This window comes from Ochlerotatus camptorhynchus, unplaced genomic scaffold (genome assembly GCF_037179485.1).
Source record: "Ochlerotatus camptorhynchus isolate MF236.1 unplaced genomic scaffold, CSIRO-AGI_Acam_v1.1 ptg000094l, whole genome shotgun sequence".
Taxonomy (NCBI): Eukaryota; Metazoa; Arthropoda; class Insecta; order Diptera; family Culicidae; genus Ochlerotatus; species Ochlerotatus camptorhynchus.
Genome location: NW_027040584.1, coordinates 144585 through 165351, shown reverse-complemented (window position 1 = coordinate 165351; position 20767 = coordinate 144585). Strand labels below are relative to the sequence as shown.

General features: G+C 43.9%; 1 protein-coding gene across 1 annotated transcript; it reads right to left on the bottom strand.

The window, feature by feature from the left end:
* Positions 1-11194: 11194 nt before the first annotated feature.
* LOC135698794 (uncharacterized) lies at positions 11195-13986 on the bottom strand. The gene is made up of 2 exons (XM_065218928.1): positions 13678-13986; positions 11195-12202 (listed from the first exon to the last, which is right to left on the bottom strand). Exons 1-2 carry the CDS (start codon positions 13984-13986, stop codon positions 11195-11197), a joined length of 1317 nt encoding a protein of 438 aa, XP_065075000.1.
* Between the last annotated feature and the right edge of the window lie 6781 nt (positions 13987-20767).

Genomic DNA, 20767 nt, shown 5'->3' with positions numbered 1-20767 from the left:
AAGTTGAGGGTGGGGAATTCTTCTTTCCTTTATTTAGCGTCGGTCTCTGTTCACCGACGGACATCGATTGCCAACCATTGACGGCAATCGAATGTGCAGGAAGGCAGCTTCCACACCTGCGTAAGATATCGCACCCATTCAAACACACATGGGCCGGGACAAACGGCTTTACTTCTTTTTCGAAGGAAGACGTTTCCAGAGATTATTATGCCTCAGAAAAATCCCACCGACCTCGGCTGGGATTGAACCCAGACCCATTGGGGTGAGAAAGCAGTCCCGCTTACCACTACACCACTGGCGCCGGCTAGGGTGGGCAATTAATCCAATGTAAAACTACTGTGGAGTCAGTCCAAAATGTGACTGCTCCTTTAAATTCTGTCGATGTATGAACCTGATCAACCAATTAACATCCAAGAAGAACTCCACATAATTCTAAACGAGGCACAGTGGGTCGAATTCAAAAAAAGTGGGACATGGCTATTTGCGACGAAACTACTGAGTATAACTTTTTGTTGTCTTCTAGAATGTTTCTTTATTTTTTTAAGTACTTTATTTAAGTAGTGAAAAATTTTGGTTAAGGAGGGTATACACTCAGATAAAAAAAATAACTTTTTTATGTCTTGTTAAATTTGATGAACACCTATGGAAACATTGAAGATGAAGTCTTTTTATGAAACTTTGTTCAAGAAGTAAACTTTCTATCTCTCAAATGGACGAAGTTATAGGGTGAAAATGCACTACAAACGGTAGTACCCCCTTAAAAAACGTTTTTTTACCATAACTTTTTGCTTTGAATTTTCTCAATCCCAGTGATGGCATTTGCATATTTCCTGTCTGATTGGCCGTTCGTAGTCGATTCCATTGTAACAGTTGGCACAGCTCGCACAGTAACACAATTTAAAAAAATAATAATTTCAAGTATTAACATCCAGTCAATACCAAAATGTGAAATTTCAATGTTTGTTAATCTTTGACTGCTCTCTCTCTCACTCTATTACTACAATGCCCCAAGTCCCTGGTCTAAAGCCACGGGGACTAGACGGGGTGGACTATCCAACAGCCTCTTTTGCGGCGACTAGCTCGAGCTTGAGAGACGGAGCTCTCAAGGTCGGCTCCGGACAAATATGGGACACTGATCAGCAAGTTCAAACACGGTCACCTACTCTTTCACTAGTTAAGTTTTATTTACCAAAACCTACTTACAATTTCTGGGTGTGTGTATGTGTATGTGTGTAAGGGCCGGCCGGCACGGGGATTTCTGCTGCGGGAAATCGGACGGGGCGGCTATGAGTGCGATGAATGGCACGGTTACCACGGGCAGGATGGCACGGGGTCCTGTCGCTGTGAACTCCTCGCGATACTTGGTTCCCTACCAAGGCTGAACTTCGACTCGTTGGCACGTTTAGCCAGTCAATCGAGCACTACCTGTCCCGGTGCGATCTCGGGCTGATTTACACATGGCTTTGAGGTAAAACTCAAAGAGTCCTGCGGGCACGTGGGAAATAGGAAAAGAGTCTACTGGAGTCCGTTTTATATTTTCCTACCTGATTCCACGGTTTCAAAAGATTAGAAAGCTTTGTTTTTCCACCCGTATTCGACTGTTATGGAATTTCGCTGAATTTTTAAACTTTGTTCTTCAACTTGGTGAACTCAAAGGTTGGTGTGGAAAAGAATTAGTGCTATTATTAGGACCGGTAGCAGACTATATATTTCCCTTTTCCCAAAATGTCCCTTTCCTTCTTGATCCATTAGTTCCATTCCAAATTTCCCTTCTCCTCCATGATCCGGGTGGTGGGTGTTGTTTTCTGTATGCTAAGTGTAGGTGTATAACAGTTGGTGTGTTTCTGTATTTAATTCGACCGTTCATACTGGAGTTTATGTTATTCAGTTCCTTAATTCCTTCACCGTTCTATAGGCAACAATATGAATAATAGGATCATTATTTCTTAACAAACATTAGTTCAATCATTACTGATTACAAACTTTCATGGTTCTCAGGTTTGAGCGCACCGAACAGTATACTAGTGGATTGCTGTCTCGTTCAATTGAGTGCTCGCTCTTTATAGCACTTCTATTGCTCTGTCTCGAGCTTTTCCATATGGCAAAGTACCCAAACGGTAACATGTTGTAGGACGAAAATTGCTTTTATGCAATGCAATCCAGGATTTTCACTTCAAACACCGGAAGAATTGTCATCCACAAGCGGGCGAGTAACCGACAACTATATTCAGGGTTGGTGTGAGACAGTGTACAATTGATGGTTGATGCAAAATAACTTGCGTGAAGTACTGGAGGATCCGACATGAGTATTGACGGTATAGTTGAAAACCGGAAAACCCCACACGCGACATTTGACCTTACTCTCGTTAAGCATAGTGTCGAACAAAGTGTGCTGTATTCACACAATCATGCGCTATAATGCGCACTATGTCCGACGTTATGTTTAACGTACAGAACGAGAGTAAAATCGAATGTCGCGTGTGGGTTTTCCGGTGTCCAACTTGTCCAACTATATCGAAAACATTGTTTCACCCCAATACACAACTTATATATTTTTTTTTTTAATTTAAATGTTTATAGCGTACTAATATATAATTTTAAAATTTGTCGTTTCTAATTGTTTAAAAAATTGCAACTTTCAGCATTGTCTAGAACAGCATCCAAATGCATTTTGACTGTTAATCATTTTTATTAAGAAACGCATGTAAAGTAATAATCATTATCATTTAAAGGGTGTTGTCCTACATCAAATTGCATCACGGAAAAAATGCTGTAGAAAATTCCCTGGTTGACCGATCCTTTTCAAACTTTCAGACAATAAAATAAAGCCCATAAGTATGCTTTTGACATATTTATTTCATTCAATTTCAATACCATAACCGTACGCTTGCACCTTACGCTTAACTCCACTCATTAGGTTCTGTCAACATCTGGCTACAGCTTCTTCTGTACGGAGACCTACTTTTTCTTCATGTCTTGCTCAGATTTGACCTCCTTGGGATGCTTCCGTAGTACCTGCTTCATAATAGCCCAGTCTTTTTCGATGGGCCTTAGTTCCGGTGCGTTGGGGGGTTCATGTCCTTGGGTACGAAAGTGACCCCGTTGACTTCGTACCACTCCAGGCCAACATGTGAATAGTGGCACGAAGCTAGATCCGGCCAGAAGATCGTAGGACCCTCGTGTTGCTTCAAGTACAGTTTCCAGGCCCGTAATTTTCCCACCGTATTTTGACGTTCGTCACGATTTTGAGCCTTCTGCACTTTATACGTATGCAGCCCCTCCCGATCCTTGGTTCTCTGACCGAAAAACTTGGACAGATTCAACTTTTTGGCCACATCCCTGACCGAAGCATTGGGATTCCACTTAAACGCTTTCACGACACGCTTGTGATCCTGATCACAAATATAACATCCATTCTGACCGCATTCCTCCGTCCGTTCGATGCTGAGAGTTTCGTAGCAACGTTTAATCACCGCCGATGTCCCGATGAGAGAGTTGAGGATACCATATGGTAACCCTAAGCACGACGCGAATCACTCATATTTAGTAACTTACTTGACTTAAAATGATCTTTATTTCTTGTATGTGTTCCAAAGTTATGAATTTTTGAAAAAAGTTATTTTTGAAAAAACGCCTAGCATGTAAATGTTACAAATTAATGCAAATAATTGGTGGTGTAGTGGTTAGCGTGACTGCTTTCAACACCCCGATGGGTCTGGGTTCAATCCCAGCCGAGGTCGGTGGGATTTTTCTGAGGCATAAAAATCTCTGGTCACGTCTTCCTTCGGAAGGGAAGTAAAGCCGTTGGTCCCGGCCCATGTGTATTTGAATGGGTGCGATATCCTACGCAGGTGTGGAAGTTGCCTTCCTGCACATTCAATTGCCGTCAATGGATGGCAATCGATGTCCGTCGGTGATTGGCACTAGATTGCGGAACAAAGACCGACGTTAAATAAAGGAAAAAAGAAATGACGTTTGAGATAAAGTTATAGAAAACAATAAATCTCTATTACTTTTTCGAAGGGGCGTATTAGCTATTGTAAACAATGCATTTTATCGTCGGTTTGGCGTAACTGGTAGCTCACCCACGCATACTAACACCACTATATTAGGTAGGGGAAAATTCCAAGGGAACTTGAGTTAAGTTCCAAACGAACTTTAGCGAAATTCCAAGGGAACTTGAGGGAAATTCAAGGAACATATTCAGAATGATGAAAATTTACATTTTTTTATATCAAGACTAGGTGATTGTAATACGGTTGTTTCAGTCTTGTCATTTGATTACAATATTTTTTATTCGAAGAAACACCGAAATTGATCAGCATCAAGATTATTCATACGACCCTATCAATGCCAGTAAGGGAGCCAAGGTTTATTTCCCAAATTTTCCTCAACATACCGCAGGGACTAATCGAAAGATATTTTTCAACTGCTGTTCCATCGAAAGCAGTCACCCTTATTCCCTCTCAATTTTTTTTTAAGAAAAACAGAAGCCTCTCGTTTGATGGATAGCCCCATCCACTTAGGTCTAACGTTCTTCAATAATTTAATTTTTTATCAACCTTTTTATTTGGCCAGGACAATGTTTGCCATTTTAAAAGCCATCATCATCCATACACTCGTGCGTCTTGCGTCAGCAGCATAGGTTGAAAAATTGGAGAGTTCCACCAGTCCTCGACTTTTTCGAAGCAAACATAATTTATTTCTATTTATCTAGGAACGACGATCGGCAAAAAGGATGCTCTCTGGATGGCAACCAACGGCAGCTCCAGTGGCAAGTGTCTCGCAAAATTCTCCGGGAGACGAACCCATAATAGAAATGATAATAAATGGATAAATATATTAACAGGTTGTGCTGGCGAAATAAAATATATCTCATAATCATAAATATATGTGAAGTGGTTTGGCTGGTCCCCTCCTAGAAGCGAAAAAATACCAACGTCCCTGACAGTGCGAAAAGGAAAAACATGAAAATGCGCTTTATCATCCAAATTGGTGGTGATTTTTCACCGTCGCCGCCGCCCGGTCGGAAAAAAATGAAAATCACTTCTCTCGGGGTGCATGCTCTTTCCTGGTGGAGCGAACAAAGAACAAACTTTCAAACCACTCTGAAACAATACCTAAAGCTAATAATTTTTCAAAACTACAAACAACGAGCGGCACTTAAGATAAACACGGCCAGTGACGTGGCGGGAAAACCCTTTTTCACCGTTAAATTATGACACCGGATAAACCAACAGCACAGGGAGTGAGAAAATGCTCATCCGTTGCCGGAAAAACAGATGTCAATTTTTCCTACGCGTTTACCGAGCCACAGGAATTCGTCAAAGAGAATACCTAATGTAAAATCAACAACATTCGAGTGCCCTCTTTTGCGTAAATAAACCGAACGAGTTCAAATAAATTTCGGTTCGTGGGCGACGACGGGGTTTTTATTAATTTTGGGCATTTTTTTCATGTGATAAATACTTGTTACTCACTCACTTTCGTCTGAGTTTGGGAAAGGCGTCCTCGTGGTGGAATATCAAATCTCCCAGAAAATACGAAAAATTACTGAAATCTTAATTTCTTAAAATATCAAATAGGATCTACCAATGAGTTTTCATAAACCTCGATGAGCTATTTACAATTCATCCAAAAGAACTCCTAATTTGACAGCACAAACCGATGTCTGCGACGATGGATCCTCCAAATTAGCGCTTGAAACCTTTCAAGTTGCACACACCCAGCACCCAACGCGCCATCGCCGTTCCTTTCTGTCGTGCTGGAGTGCCACTCGAAAATCACCTCCAGCAGCATCAATGCCTCTATACAGGGACTCTGGATAACGCATCTCAGCCCAGCCGGCGCGAAAAAAGGGTGGTGAGAATGATGTTTATAATTAAAATCATGTTAGGAGTGTCTGAAAAACCAAACCACTCTCAATTAGCGGCTAAAAAGCGTATCTTTTTGCGTTCCCTCGTGCCTTCGAAGAATGGGACGAAGAGGGCGTGAGATGTATATTTAGCAGCTCGGTACCTTCAAAAACTGCCTGTAATTGACAAATTTGTAATTTCTCAAGTGGCGTAGCAAACAAAACATGGAACAGAAGTAGCATCCGACGCAGAGATGGCAACAGCAACGAGCTATTTGAGAAGAGGTTTTTCCAAAGCTTGGGGAGTTTGTTGGAAAAATGCGTGAAAGGGTATGCTGGGTCCACTTGAGATTTTTCCACAATCGTAATGTAGCGTTTGATGTTTGTCTTAGATGAGAATAATGCGCTTTATCAAGGAGGGTGAATCAGATTTGAATGGACGGAATTATGTTACGAATATGCTGCCGCAAATGCTGATGTTAGTATGTATTAGCTCTTTAACTGAATAATCAATATTGCAGTTTTGTAAACTCCAAAAATAGAGAACTAGTACGGTTGAAATGATCGAATGTGATCCACACAGCGTAATTGATTTCAAATTTGGCCCTGCTCCAGTAATCAACAAGCCCAGTTATCGCCCTTTTGACGTAGACTACGTCCTACGTGAAGGTACAGGGGGTAAATCGTGAAAATAAAAGTGCGCCGTCACGAAAAGGTGTTAGATTTTGAACGCTTATAACTTTGTCATTGATAGATGAAAATTAAATCCAAATACACTAACCGATAGGAAATTTCTCTCCAAATCTGCTGAAATCAATACTTCATAGAAAAACTTTTGAAAATGTGCAAGTTAAAAGTGATAATTGTATCACTGTATTAATGAAAAAAAAAAAAAAAAGTTTCCCTAACCCAGTCGTCAGAATCGAGTACCATTTGGTTGCGCATCATTCATTGTTTCATTGTAGCAGTAGCAGTAGCAGTAGCAGTAGCAGTAGCAGTAGCAGTAGCAGTAGCAGTAGCAGTAGCAGTAGCAGTAGCAGTAGCAGTAGCAGTAGCAGTAGCAGTAGCAGTAGCAGTAGCAGTAGCAGTACAGTCAAAGATAAATTAAATCAAAAAAGCTTAAAAAGTATGCAGATTCCCGCTTCACCTTATTGAGTCTGAGCCATGATTACGGAAGTAGTCATGTATGATTAAATTCGAAATAATCTTTCCATTATTAAATATTACTCTTTTTCAATAATGATATATAATCAAAACAGATTAAAATTCAATCCAAAATTATTAAAATAGAATAAAAAATTATTAAAATTTATTCAAAAAAGATTATCTTCAATCTAATCAACCATGATTAAGCTGGGATTAATAGCAAATGCTTAGTTTTTAGAAAGAGAGTATTCATTTTTAATCTTTCGAAATGATTAAACTGAGTTTAATGTCAAATTGATTAAATTTCAGGCAAAGTGGGAATAGTTTAATTTATCAGTGTAGGGTTTTTTGTAGGTTTGGACGCTGGGTTTTGACGAAAGTACGATCGTCTGCTATATGCTTCTTCTGGAATTTTTCAGGGTAGTTGGCATCAGATGATTTCCTTTTTGGCCGTCGTTGGTCATGCCCGTTGGAAGATTCAGTGTGATTGTGTTGTTTTTTCTTTTACCATTAAGTCTATTAATGTTGGTCCAAACTTGGCTAGCTATGCAATAATTTTTCGTAGATCATCAGGGCTCAGCCGACGAAGAGCACGAAGTTGTTTACGCCTTTCCTTTATTGCTGCTTTGACCTCTGTATTCCACCATACTACAGCCTTCGGTCCGTTCTTTTCAGTAGTTTTTGGGATGCTAGCTTCTGCCACCGAAATGATCCTGCATGAGAATTCTTCCACCGTCAGATGTTATCCCGGACGGAGAGTTCTGCTAGTGAGATTTTCATACAGGTCCCAGTCAGCTTTATCGTAGATCCGCCTTGCTCGATGCTCTGGTTCATCTGAGACACCGTAGATGTCAATTAAAAGTGGGAGATGGTCACTATCGGAGCAATCCGCTAGGATCGTCCTGTTGAATTTGGCAGCTATCGATGTGAAACAAACGGAGACGTCGAGAGCTTGAGAGATCCCGGTGGTGGGATCTATCCGAGTATGAGAACCATCGTTGAGCACCAGCATGTCGTGTTGTACCACTAGATCTAAAATTTGTTCACCTCTTCTTCTCGCCTCTGAAACTGATGGGCATAACCTACTACCCCAAGCTGTGTGGTGTGCAATACAGGTTTCGGGAGTTCATCCAGCAATTCACGAAATAATCTTGCAGAGTTTTTGTCTTTAGGTGGCAGATAGACCGATACGACTGTTATCTTAGTCGGAGCGTATTGTTGAACGGCAATTGCCTGGATGTTGGTTTGTATTAGAAGCTGGTACCTATTTCCCAAGAATCCAGTGGATAGTCTGTGATGATCAGCGTTCGTTTCTTGCAGGCAGATAACGACAGGTTCATGTTTCGTGGTCAGGATCTGCAGCTCACTTTGGTGTGAACGAAGGCCACATGTGTTCCACTGCATTGCAAAGGAGAGTGGAATATTGTGTCCTTTGTTGTTGGAAACCACAGTGTCGTCAGAGGACAGGGAAGACGACGGAAGCGTTCTCTTTTTGAGGTAAAGATTGCGGTGATGGGAATGGTGCAGCCGGTGACTTTGGTCGAACTGGACTGCTTGATGGCTTGCGTTGTTTTTCTTTCCGGGCGTTGCTGCTGTTGTAGTTCAACTCGACTGGTTTCCGGGAGGAATGAAGAGATGCAAGGCACTCGTGGCTTACTCCATTCCTGTCTCCCCGAACATCCACTCCCAGTGTTGGGAGGGGGGATGTTACTACACGAACTGCCGACCCTCGTCGAGGGTGTCCGTAGGACTGACTGAAAGAGCTTGGGCAGGTTTCGTCGTTTTCGATACAGATGGCTCCGTTTTGCTTAGGTGGCACGGCATTTTCACTGGGACCTGGATTGGTGGAGAAGGAATTGGGATTTGACTGCTTTTTAGGTGAGCCATATGTAATTGTACTTGCCCGGAGATGCGAGCAGTCCACATCGACTGCCGTCAGAGGCTCATCGGAAGAACCCGCAACATCCCTGGTCGGGGTCGACATGGAAGGCCTCGCGCTTGGCGAGTCGAGAGTTCTAGTTGATGTCCTGCTGGATGACGATGTGCTATTGTATTTGCGGAAAAGCTTAGGTGGCTTGGAATTTCCGTTGTGACCTGAGTTGTTGGAGAAGGGTTTGGGATTTGACTGTTTTTTGGATGAACCATCCCAAGTAACATTGCTAGTTTTATAGAGGTTTTATAGCATTCTACAAGTCTGAATCGTTGTCTACAGAACCCTCATAAAACCAAAATTGTTACTTGGGATACGTAGGGATACTTGCCCGGAGATGGCAGCAATCAACGTCGACTGCCGTCAGAGGCTCATCGGAAGAATCCGGAACATCCCTGGTCGGGGTCGACATGGAAGGCCTCGCGTTTGGCGAATCGAGGGTCCTAGTTGCTGTTGTCCTGCTGGATGATGGTTCATTGTTGATTTTGCGGAAATTATCGTAGGCGACGGAGTTGGAGACTGTTGAGGCAGAGGCTGCAGCTTCAAATCGACGGCAGCCGAACTGGAAGTTTGGGTATCAACGGGTTGGAGTAAGTCGTCCCGGACCCCCTCTCTTGCCAGCTTCGCTTCTTTTTTTGGAAGTGAAGGGGGTACTACACTTTCCCCGCCTTCGAACCGCATTTCTCGTTGATTGTTGGAATCGAGCGTTGTATTCAAACGTTGTCCTGAGTTATATACTAATATAGTGTGCTAATTGATGGGTGTTGTTCGTCCTTTCTCATGTCCATTTTTGTCACGGGGTCAATCATAAGGAGGGTCAATGTTGATTTTTTGGTAGGTACTTGGTCCATCATTCGTCCATACTAATCGTACTGCTCAGCGTGTCAGGCTCATATATCTCAATAGGGAGTTTTCCGCTTCTGATCCGAGTTCGTATTCCTTGGTCACGATCATTACTCCGGTTATCTTTCCAGTTAGCTGGTGGCGGGATGAAGGCTTTGTCTTTTCTAGACAGATCGGTTTTTTGAATCGGTTTTTTTGTGATGACGCAACTAACTGAATTGGTGTGGAAGATGGGTTCTGTGTTGATGATTTGGGTTGGATGGTTGTGCGTGGTGGTTGTGGAGCTGGGGAATGGCTATGTGTGCGAGATCTTAACGCTTAAGTTAATGAAGCAACCTGCTTGGCTAAATCGTTCACTTGCTTCTGTAGGTTGGCTATCAGATGGTCCTTGGCAGCTAGTTCTTGCTTCAGTTGGTCTTGGATAATACGAGAAAATTATTCCTTTTTGTTTTCTTCAGCGTATATGCGTCTTGCTTCAGCAAACGAAATACACTGATTGACTTTATGTGGACAATTTTGTCCTCTTCCTTGTATTTTGGGCAGTCACGTGACATGACTGAATGCCCGTTTCTGCAATGGAAACAGTGAGGTGGATTATCACACTGCTCACCGTCGGCCAAGTGAAGGGGCTGAGAGCATCGCATGCAGACGCTGGTTTGTTTGCAAAATTTGTGAGGATGACCGTAAGCGCCGCATTTAAAGCATATCATAGGTGATGGATAATATGGGCGTACTGCGATTCGCACCATACTGAAGTACACATATTTTGGTAAGACCGACTTATGGAATGAAATAACCAGTAGAGGAGTATTCTAGTTTGCCGTTAACTCGCTTCTTAATACGTTGGAGCCCAAGGCTGAAAGCCTCCCTAATAAAGATAAATAAAAATAATAATTCTTAATACGTCGAACTGCGTGTACACCTTGCGACCTCAAATTTTCCTCAATTTTTTTCTCATCGGTATTGGATCATACACGGTTCCATGTATTGTAGAATGAAGGAGCATTTAAATTTTTTACCCATCGGTGAGTTCCGTCATTTTGGTCAGCTTTTCGACGATCTTTCTCGAATTAGTGTGGAGAAGATATCGTGATCCACGTCCTTCACGGGTAGCTGGACGGAGGCGTAGAGAGCAGCAGATCAAGCGTACGACAGGAAATTCGGCACAAGCAAGATAAAAAACACGATATACAATTTATTGAGTACAAAAGAAGAAAGAACACGTTTTATTTCACTTGTAAAATAAAAGAATACAAAATGCACGCGTCTGAAAGCGGTAATGAACAGAGTGGTTATAATATTCTCTACACCAGGGCTGCCAAGCTTCACAACATATGTAGAGATTGTACGGGGGGTTCGCCAATGCGAAGCTATGTGCATTGCATTTCCACACTCCTCCTCAATGGACAGTAGCTTCAAGTTCATTGCTGCAGGCCAAGGTCCTCACAGAACTTCGTATGCTTCGTAGGCCCTAATGGCTTCGTCATGACGTCCGCTATCATGCAATCCGATGGGCAATATACTAGATCGATGACCTTCTTAACGCACAGCTCCTGGACAAACTTCTGTCTGGTGTCGATGTGCTTAGACTTGCGACTCACCCTTTCGCTTTTCACAAAGGCTAAGTACCCTTGATTGTCTTCACGAATCACTGTCGGCTCTGTTTGGGCTTCTCCAAGATCACTTAATAGTTTCCTGAGCCAGATAGCTTCCTGGCAGGCTTCACTCAAGGCTACATATTCGGCTTCCATGGACGATAGAGTAACGCTTGCTTGCTTTCGACTTGCCCACGAAATAGCCGATCCACCAAAGAAGAATACGGATCCCGAAGTTGATTCCCGATTATCAGGCTCACCGGCCCAATCACCGTCCGAGTACCCGTTCAACCGTTGACCTGGATTACCACCAGCTACAAGAAAGTAGGTACTGGTCCGCTTCAGATAGCGGAGCACTCTCTTTGCGGCAGTCCAATCGCATTGTGTTGGTCCACAACATTTTCTACCAAGAACAGCAGCTGTGTTTGCTATGTCTGGTCTGGCCACTACTGCAAGATACAAGAGACCTCCAACTAGACTCCGGTATTGTGTGGCATCTTCCAGAACTTCCCCAGTTTCGACGCACTTGAGATATCCAGGATCCATAGGTGACCTTACTCCCTTGGCATCACTCATTCCATGATTACTGACGAGCTTCTCGATATACTGCTGTAGACAAATCTTGAAAACACCTTGCTCCCGCTTTACCTCGAGTCCCAGGAAGTGTCGCACAGATACCAGAGACGTCAAATCGAGGTCCACGTTCAGGCTATTGAAGATCTTCAAGATTTCCCCTTCCGATGATGAAGCAACCAGAAGGTCATCGACGTAGACCAATAGATACACTTTGCAATCACCTCCTCGCACGTACAAGCAAGGATCAGCCGTTGACGCCTTAAATCCGAGCTTCGAAAGAACTTCATTAAGTCGCCGATTCCAACTCGCCGATTGCCGAAGACCATAGATGCTTCGTTTCAACCTACAGACCAACTGCTTTTGACCGATCTTCTCGTACCCCGGAGGCTGCCTCATAAAAATTTCCTCGTCAAGCGATCCATGGAGGTAGGCAGTCTTGACATCAAAATGGTGAACGTAAAGATTCTTGTTTGCGGCAACAACGAGAAACGCACGTAGTGATACCTAGTGGCGCGTAAACAGCGCTGAAGTCGACTCCTTCACGTTGGTTGTAGCCCTGCGCTACTATCCTGGCTTTGTGCTTCACTGGTTCACCTTTCTCGTTTCGCTTGAGTTTGAACACCCATTTAGCCCCTATGATTTTCCGCCCTTCGGGTGGGCGCACGAGTTCCCAAGTTCCACTGCGCTGATGGGCATGCAGCTCCTCCTCCATTGGTCATCTTCCATAGCTTCTCTGTAGCTACTGGGTTCTTCGAAAGCACAGGATGCCTGCTCAACTGCACAGTCCAAGACATAATCCCCGAGGCGTCGTGGAACCACTCCACGGGTTGAACGAGTTGATCGCCTTGTGCTTTCCTGGTCTTGATCCTCTGCCTCAGGAACTTCGTAGAACTCGTCACACTCAGATCCGTCACTCAACGGATCACGATCATCAGATATCTCCTCTTGTTTCGGCAAATCGATTTCTGGCTCCTCCTGTTTCGGGTCCGCTCTTTGACATCCGAAATCCCTTTCGATAAACGCAGGAATCTCCACACACGAAGACCCGTTACCTAACTCCAGAAAACGAGCGTCTCTGCTGATAGTTATCGAGTCAGTTTCTCGATCAAGGAACCGGTACCCCTTATGCTGCATGGAGTATTCGACGAACACCAATCTTCTTGCTTTGCTCCATCTTTACCCGTTTTGACGCAGGAACGTGCACATACGCCTCACAGCCAAACACGCGCAAGTGTCCCAATTCAGGCTTTCGTCCCCACCACAACTCATAGGGAGTCTTATCTACGGATCTTGAGGGCAATCGGTTTTGGAGATACGTGGCTGTCAGCACAGTTTCTCCCCAGTAACGCTTGTCTAATACGGCGTCAATCAGCATACAGGTAGCCATTTCGGATTGATTTTTGCGCTCAGCCACACCGTTTTGCTGAGGAGAATATGGCGTGGTGAATTGCGGTAAAACTTCCGCAAATCCCGATTATCGAATTCGCCTCCTCCATCCGAGCGCACCTAACGAGGCTTGCGACCGAATGCATTCTCCACCCAACGCACATAATCTTTCATATTGTCTGCAGCTTCAGATTTGTGCTTGAGCAAGTATGTCACGGTGAAGCGACTGTAGTCGTCGATTATGTGCATAAGGTTGACTTCCGTTCGACGACTTCTGGGAACGGTGCTCGTGCCGATTTACCCTCCAAACAAGTTTCACAAATGCTTCTTAAACCACAGTCGCTTACCTTGATTCCGTTGGCCAAAATTTCCTTCAAAATACGCTCGATGGCAGGTGATTCGCGGTGGCCAAGCCTTCTGTGCCACTGGTGCTGGCAGTTTTCTCGGTGTCGACTTTCGGTTGCCTTCATGGCAGCCCCAGCTGCACGCAGACGGTACAGCCCTCCATCTCGTGCTCCGGTAACCACCGTATCACCTTTCGAATCGACGATTTTGCAGTCTTCCTTACCGAAACACACACTTAAGTTCTTCTGCACTAGTTTACCGACCGAAATCAGACTAGTCGCGAGTCCCGGTACGAACTTAACGTCACTCATGTCAATACGAATCACGTTCTAACAATCGTCATACCCGTACAACACGCCGTGACCTTCACCGAGGATTTGCGTTTTCTGTCCATCGGCCATCGTAATCCAACCGCCCGCGAACTCGTTCAATTCCGAGAAGAAGGATTTGTCACTTGTCATGTGGGCACTTGTCCCACTGTTCACAATCCACGATCGAGAGTCACTACCGACCGTAAACGCTACGTGTTTCACTTCACTGTGCGCCGCTTTGGCTTTTCCATATTCGTACTTCTTACCTCTCGAGTCATTGTCATCGTTCTTCACCAAGGCTTTATACTTTCTGCAATTGCGCCGGAGGTGCCCGGGCATTTTGCAGAAATGACACGTACGCGTTTCGTTTTTCACTTCCGACCGCATCGCTTTTTCCGGCTTCGAACCACTCGCGTCGCGTTCCAATCGGCGACCGTATTCATCCGCCAATTTCGCTTTAACCACTTCAAGTGTAACGTCATCATCTGGCCGACTGTCCAGAGCCGACACCAGGCTATCGAACGACGGAGGAAGGCTACGCAAGAGCATACACACTTTCGTGTCCTTATCGAGTTCCATTCTCGCGGCCTCCAACCGGTCAAACAAATCATCTACGTCGAGCAGATGCTGCTCCATATTTCCACGTTCGACGAGATTTATCGCGCACAACTTCTTGAGAAGCGAAACTCGGACCGATCGCGACGTTCTCTCGTGATAGCTACGAAGAGCAACCAACGCATCCCGAGCATGGGTACATCTCTTTACAAGAGGCAACTGGCTGTCCTCTAGGAGCAGCACAATTGTTGCTTTCGCTTTGCGATTATCATTGTCCCAACCTTCGTCACGATCAAGAACTGCAGGCACATCATCCGACACCACATACCACAAATTTTCGCGGCTCAAAAGCATTTCAAGACGAATCGTCCATGATTGCCAGTTTGTACCGGACAGTTTTGGAATAGCAAACTTTGCATCCGACATTTTTGGCACTCGCGATTCACTTTTTCGTCACGAAGAAGTTTCGACAAAAAAAAAACACTATCGTTGTCTCTGTCTTCAAGCTTCACTTGCTTGGAACACTTTTCCTCTCTTTCTTCTTCTCCTGGAAGAAGCACCACTCGCGTTCAGTTCTCTTCGCCCTCACACGGGGCGGAACACTGCAAAAATCGACCCGTCCGGAAGATTTCACTCGCTTACCGAACAATCCCCTTTTCCTTCGGAACCTGGGCCCATAACCTGACGGAGGCGTAGGGAGCAGCAGATCAAGCGTACGACAGGAAATTCGGTACAAGCAAGATAAAAAAACACGCGATACAATTTACTGAGTACAAAAGAAGAAAGAACACGTTTTATTTCGCTTGTAAAATAAAAGAATACAAAATGCACGCGTCTGAAAGCGGTAATGAACAGAGTGGTTATAATATTCTCTACACCAGGGCTGCCAAGATTCACAACATATGTAGAGATTATACGGGGGGTTTGCCAATGCGAAGCTATGTGCATTGCATTTCCACATAGCTTTCACGGTTTTGGCTTCCTTTACACCGATTGCCACTTCAACTGGTGTTTGCTCCTACGATTAAGGGATCAGGGAGACGAGATTCCTAATTCTGCTCAGGATCGTTAATTTTCCGCTGCAACACTAGAACCATAGTTTGGCCCATCTCATCTTCACCCCTCATCCATTCAGGAATTCTTCCCTCGCCTGGGTCTGGAGGGACCCCGGGTGGGGTGGTTGAGCTGCCGGTCATTTGACCGGAGCTCAGTGACACTTTTACAAATTCACTTCACTTTGACGATTTTTCGCGACCAACAAACGGGAACCGATTTTCGACACTTTTCAGTTCACACTACCGCTCGTGACACACTGTTCAGTTCGCTCCTCAATGGGCACTATCACAACGATGTGTGTATTGGTGACGTTATTTTTGCAGCCACCGCGTGATATTCGCACTAAATGTTTATCACTTTACAACACTTTCGTTTGGAATTGCACGAAAAATTCACTTTAGCTGAGAAAGCACCACCGAATACAATCACGTGACCGTGGTATTATTAGTCAGTGCTACTAAGCAAAAAGATCAATTCCTATTTGAGCAACTCGCGCGTGTTGATATACAACCGTAGCCCGATCACTCGAAAGTGACCTCCCTGTGTGCCTGCTCAAAGCTGTTCGAGATTATCATAAATGATGCTCTGTTCGCGTATTGCAAAAATTATATCGTTACAGAACAACGCGGCTTTTACCCGAAGCGCTCCGTGTCCACGAACCTGGTGCAGTTTACTTCTCACTGTTTGCGATGCATGGATTCAGGATGGCAAGTCGATGCTGCGTATATGGATCTAAGAGCTGCATTTGACACGGTGGACCATAATATCTTGCTTGCCAAGCTGGAGATATTTGGCGTCTCGTCAACGGCTGTGTATTGGTTAACATTGGCGCGTCGGAATCGGATGTTTTCTCAAACAACTCGGGAGTTCCGCAAGGCAGTAACCTAGGACCGCTGCTGTTTTCTACAAAATTATTAAAAGTCTCTCGGAATGTTGGGATCTCCAGAATATGTTAGGTATTTTTGCTGACTGGTGCTCAAGAAATTTGATGAGTCTAAGCATCGAAAAATGTAACATTTTTTCCCATCACCGTAAAATCGAACCAATCATGTTTGACCATGTTCTCTACGGGCGCTGTCTTGCTCATGTAGAACACATAAAGGATCTCGGCGTTACCTTGGACTGCAAACTCACTTTCAGAATCCACTACAATAACATCATCTCCAGAGCTAATCGACAATTGGGCTTTATTTTCAAAATTGCCGACGAGTTCCGTGACCCGCTATGTCTATGCATGCAGGACTACCTCTAAACAAAATTCTGGTAATATTGAGTACTGAAAAGTTCTGTTTAACTTTGTTGTAGCTTTAGGTAGCCCTAACACTTCCTTCAGCAAAAAGCAGATAGATCCGCATGACAAGAGAGCACGATGTGGACTGTGGACAAAACCTAGTTTCCACACAGGAGGAGTCATTCGAGAGTATTGACAGGACCATGCGGTGTTAAAAAAAACCCAAAATCCATGCAAAATCCAAACAAAGAGAATCTATTAGCAGCTCATTTGAGCTCCTATTAGAACTCTTTATTCCTTCTTAACAATAGCAGAGAACCCTTCACCAACCCAAGTTCCTGCCAAGCCCAAGCAGCCGGAGAGATATCCCATAACATTAAATCAAAATAAGATTCCAATTTCCCTACCATCGTGAATCCCCATGCACTGGGAAAAGGACAACTTACTTTGTCCTGAGTGTCCCTTCCTAACAGACCGACAAAAAAGCCCATGGAGAATTCGTGGTCCGGTCCCGGGATTTCCAGTAATTAAAAGAAATAAACCAACCTCATTTGCATAGAAGTTGGGTAATTTATTGGCCTAGGCCGGCGAATTATACCGGGCAGGGGCCTCTTCTACCCCTCGTGGTCATTAGGAGCGGCGCGCACTCGTGGAAAAACGTGAAATTTATTTCCGCTTCTCATCATCGCTCGTTGCCGCCGTGATCATTGCAACCTAAGTCGGACGTAATTAACATGTTAACATTGTAATCAACATGTAGTTAATTGTTTTAGAGGTTGCTCCTTTTTCCCCGACACGGCGGCGACACATTAAGAAAGCAAGAAAGGGTGCTCCAAGTGGAAGTGATGAATTGCGGTTCCTAGTTCCTATTTATTTTTTTGGAAGAGAGGGACACCGGTCCGAATAAAGGTGCGAAGAGAGTGTAAGAGACCGTGAAAATTAATTGTATTGAGGTTTTTCGGAAGATCGGTTTACCGTTTCCGCACTGGGACCAAACAACTGCGACGACGACGACGGTGTGAATGTGCTCATTTTTTACGGGGGAACTAGAAAAGGACACACTCGGCCTCGGTCGGCCAGCAGCGGTTTTGAATTTCAAATGAGCAACAGGACAAAATATGACACTGTTTGTGCGTTTTATTTTATTTGTTAGAAGCCGTCAGAGTTGCAATTTGTGAGCGTCGAATAACAATAAAACGGACATTATCGTAAATAACTAGATTGAGTTTGCTCCTGGCTGTAGTCCTGTTTTTTTTTTTTACGCGGATGGGTAATTGCCACGGACCGAGATAGGACCGTACTAATATGTGGAACCGATAAATTTGATGGATGGTGAATTGCGTCGCTCCTTGGGTGACAGATAAAGACACTCGATTAGGGACGAATAGCTGGAAAATTATTAGATGACCAATAAATTCGCCGGGCTGCTTTGAATATCATTACCATTTATTCGTTTTTCCCGCTGTGTGAAGCTATAAATCTTCTCAAAAAGTTAACAGAAAATGGGCCTATATTTGAAATTTAAATTTCCGACCTCACACGCTCTGCGTTTATTTTGAAAAAAAAAAAATCGACAGTGTCCAAATCCTTCCCAGACCAATCGACCTCTTTTCAATTATCAAAACAACAATGGCCACGTGATTTGTCCAAGGCAAACAATAAATCGTAGAACGGCCGGAGAAAGCAAAGGGAGGGTGCAATTTCATTTTTCCAGAAAATTTCCAATCGTTTTTTATCAATCACATTTTAGTTTCTGATGGCTCGAACAATGCAACCGGACGCCAACGGTCAAATCCGGCGGCTCTCTGCCCGACACCGAACGACGGCCGGAAAAATGATAATTTATTTTTAATGAACTTTTCCTAAACTGCTCACTTCTTTTTCCCCCGAACCAATCGATGAGGGTTCGGTTTTGTACACAACACGACGATGATGGTGGTAATCTGATACCGATTTTATTTTTTTGGACACATTGTGCGTGTGTGAAAATGAGTTTCCTTCGTGGACAATGCTGTGGACGGACGAACGGACGGACGGCTGACGACGCCGGTGCATGTTTTGGGTTAAGTGGATAGGTCTCTTTCCGGACTTCGGTCGGCTGGTAGGTATGGTGGTTGATTCGGTTGCGGAAGTTGGTGCTTCCGGAAGGGTGGGAACCCCGGTGGGATCGGATTGCGGTGAGTGTGCCTCGGCTTGGACTGAGGTTGCGTGCGGGAAAAAGGGTTTTCCGATGCGCGGTGGTTCGTACACGTACAGTACCGCTGGTTGAGGTAATGTGAAACCGTTTTGTTGGCACACTTGGCATGCAATTAGCAAGTTGACACTCGTACTTTTGTAGTGTTTGAAGGTTTGAAGAAATCATGGAGATTTTTTTTTTCTCAAGAATAGCTCTCCTAGTACACTGAAACCTCCGGTTACGAAGTCTTGCTTAACGCAGTATTCAGTTTACGTCTCTTCATTAAATCCCAAATAACGAGGTTTTTTTTTGCAAAGCCAATTCCAAAAACAGGTATACCTTGATTATGTGCACATTTTCGTTTCTGAATTGTGCATTAAATCGAATTGTGCACAGAAAAACAAAAGCAATTTATCATAAATTTCATGAATTGTCTCATAAATTTACAAATCTATAATGTAAATTTGTACGATACATGACATTCACATCTACCTAGAGCTATTCCTTAAAATCTCCTCTTCCTTGTCTCTACTGCTGTAATTAGAAACGAAGGCAGTGAATTTAAAAGAACTAAAATGTAGGCAATGCAACGAGTGACACAGACACTGACGACACTTAACAAATCAACACAGCAAAAAAATAATTTTGATATCACATCAAAGTGGATGCACTACAATCATGTCGAAAATTTCATGTAATTTTTATGACCACATAAATAAACAAATGCAGTAAAAGCAGCGTAATGTCAGTTCATGCATTGTATTAATGATAATTTTGTCCTTTTTAGCAAGTAATATTACACCATATTTTCGACATGATTGTAGTGCATCCACTTCGACGTGATATCAAAATTATTTTTTTGCTGTGAAGCTATCAAAATGTGTGTAACGCATTGCTGATTTGTGGAGTTGTGTTACGCTTAAATAAGGCTTGTTCAATCTTAAGATCAGCTAACTTTTTGAGGTTGGATTATGAGGATACAATTCGCTTTATGCACTACTAATCAACTATATATTCAGCCTAATGGTAGTCAGCTGTGTACACCTTAAATCTCTCAGCAGAGCACTGTCAAATACATCAGGCACCCGATAAGTTCACGGTACGGCTTGTCCGTGAAACACTTCAGATCGTTCCCTTTCTCGAGTCGCAAGTGGGGATCCATTGGCACTGGTGACGGCTTGCAGTTGACCATGCCAAATCGCTCGAGTACTGCTTCGATGTACGCCGTTTGACCGATTGTCATCAGTCCCGCCTCACGATCACGCTGGATATTCAAGCCCAGAAAGCTCCGCACTTCCTGTAGGTCCTTCATTTCAAACTCCGCCGAAAACTTCTTCTTCAAGCTCTAGATCGCTTTCAATGAGTTGCTGACAATCAGTATGTCATCCACGTAAATCAGTACGTAGATAACAACTTTTTTGCCTTTCCAGAAGTAGAAACAGTAATCCTGTTCGCTTCGCTTGAACCCGAGCTTCTCGATGAACTGATGAAATCGAAGGTTCCAATTCTGGGAGGACTGCTTCAGCCCATAGATGGCCCTATTCAAACGGCAGACTCCATGACTTCCCGCCTCAAATCCAGGTGGCGGTTGCAAATAGATCTCTTCCTCTAATATGCCGTTCAAGAATACGCTCTTTACGTCCATTTGGTGGACGTACCATTCGTCATGGTTCGCAAGCGTCAGTAGGATCCGCACCGTGAACATCTTGGCAACTGGTGAGTAGGTCTCGACGAAGTCAAAACCCTGGCGCTGCCTGAAACCG

Coding starts and splice junctions, on each gene's coding strand:
- LOC135698794 (XM_065218928.1), bottom strand. CDS start 13,986: ATGAGTGACGTTAAGTTCGTACCGGGACTCGCGACTAGTCTGATTTCG. Junction 12,203..13,677: donor TTTTGGCCAACGGAATCAAG/GTAAGCGACTGT, acceptor CTCGGATTTAAG/GCGTCAACGGCTGATCCTTG.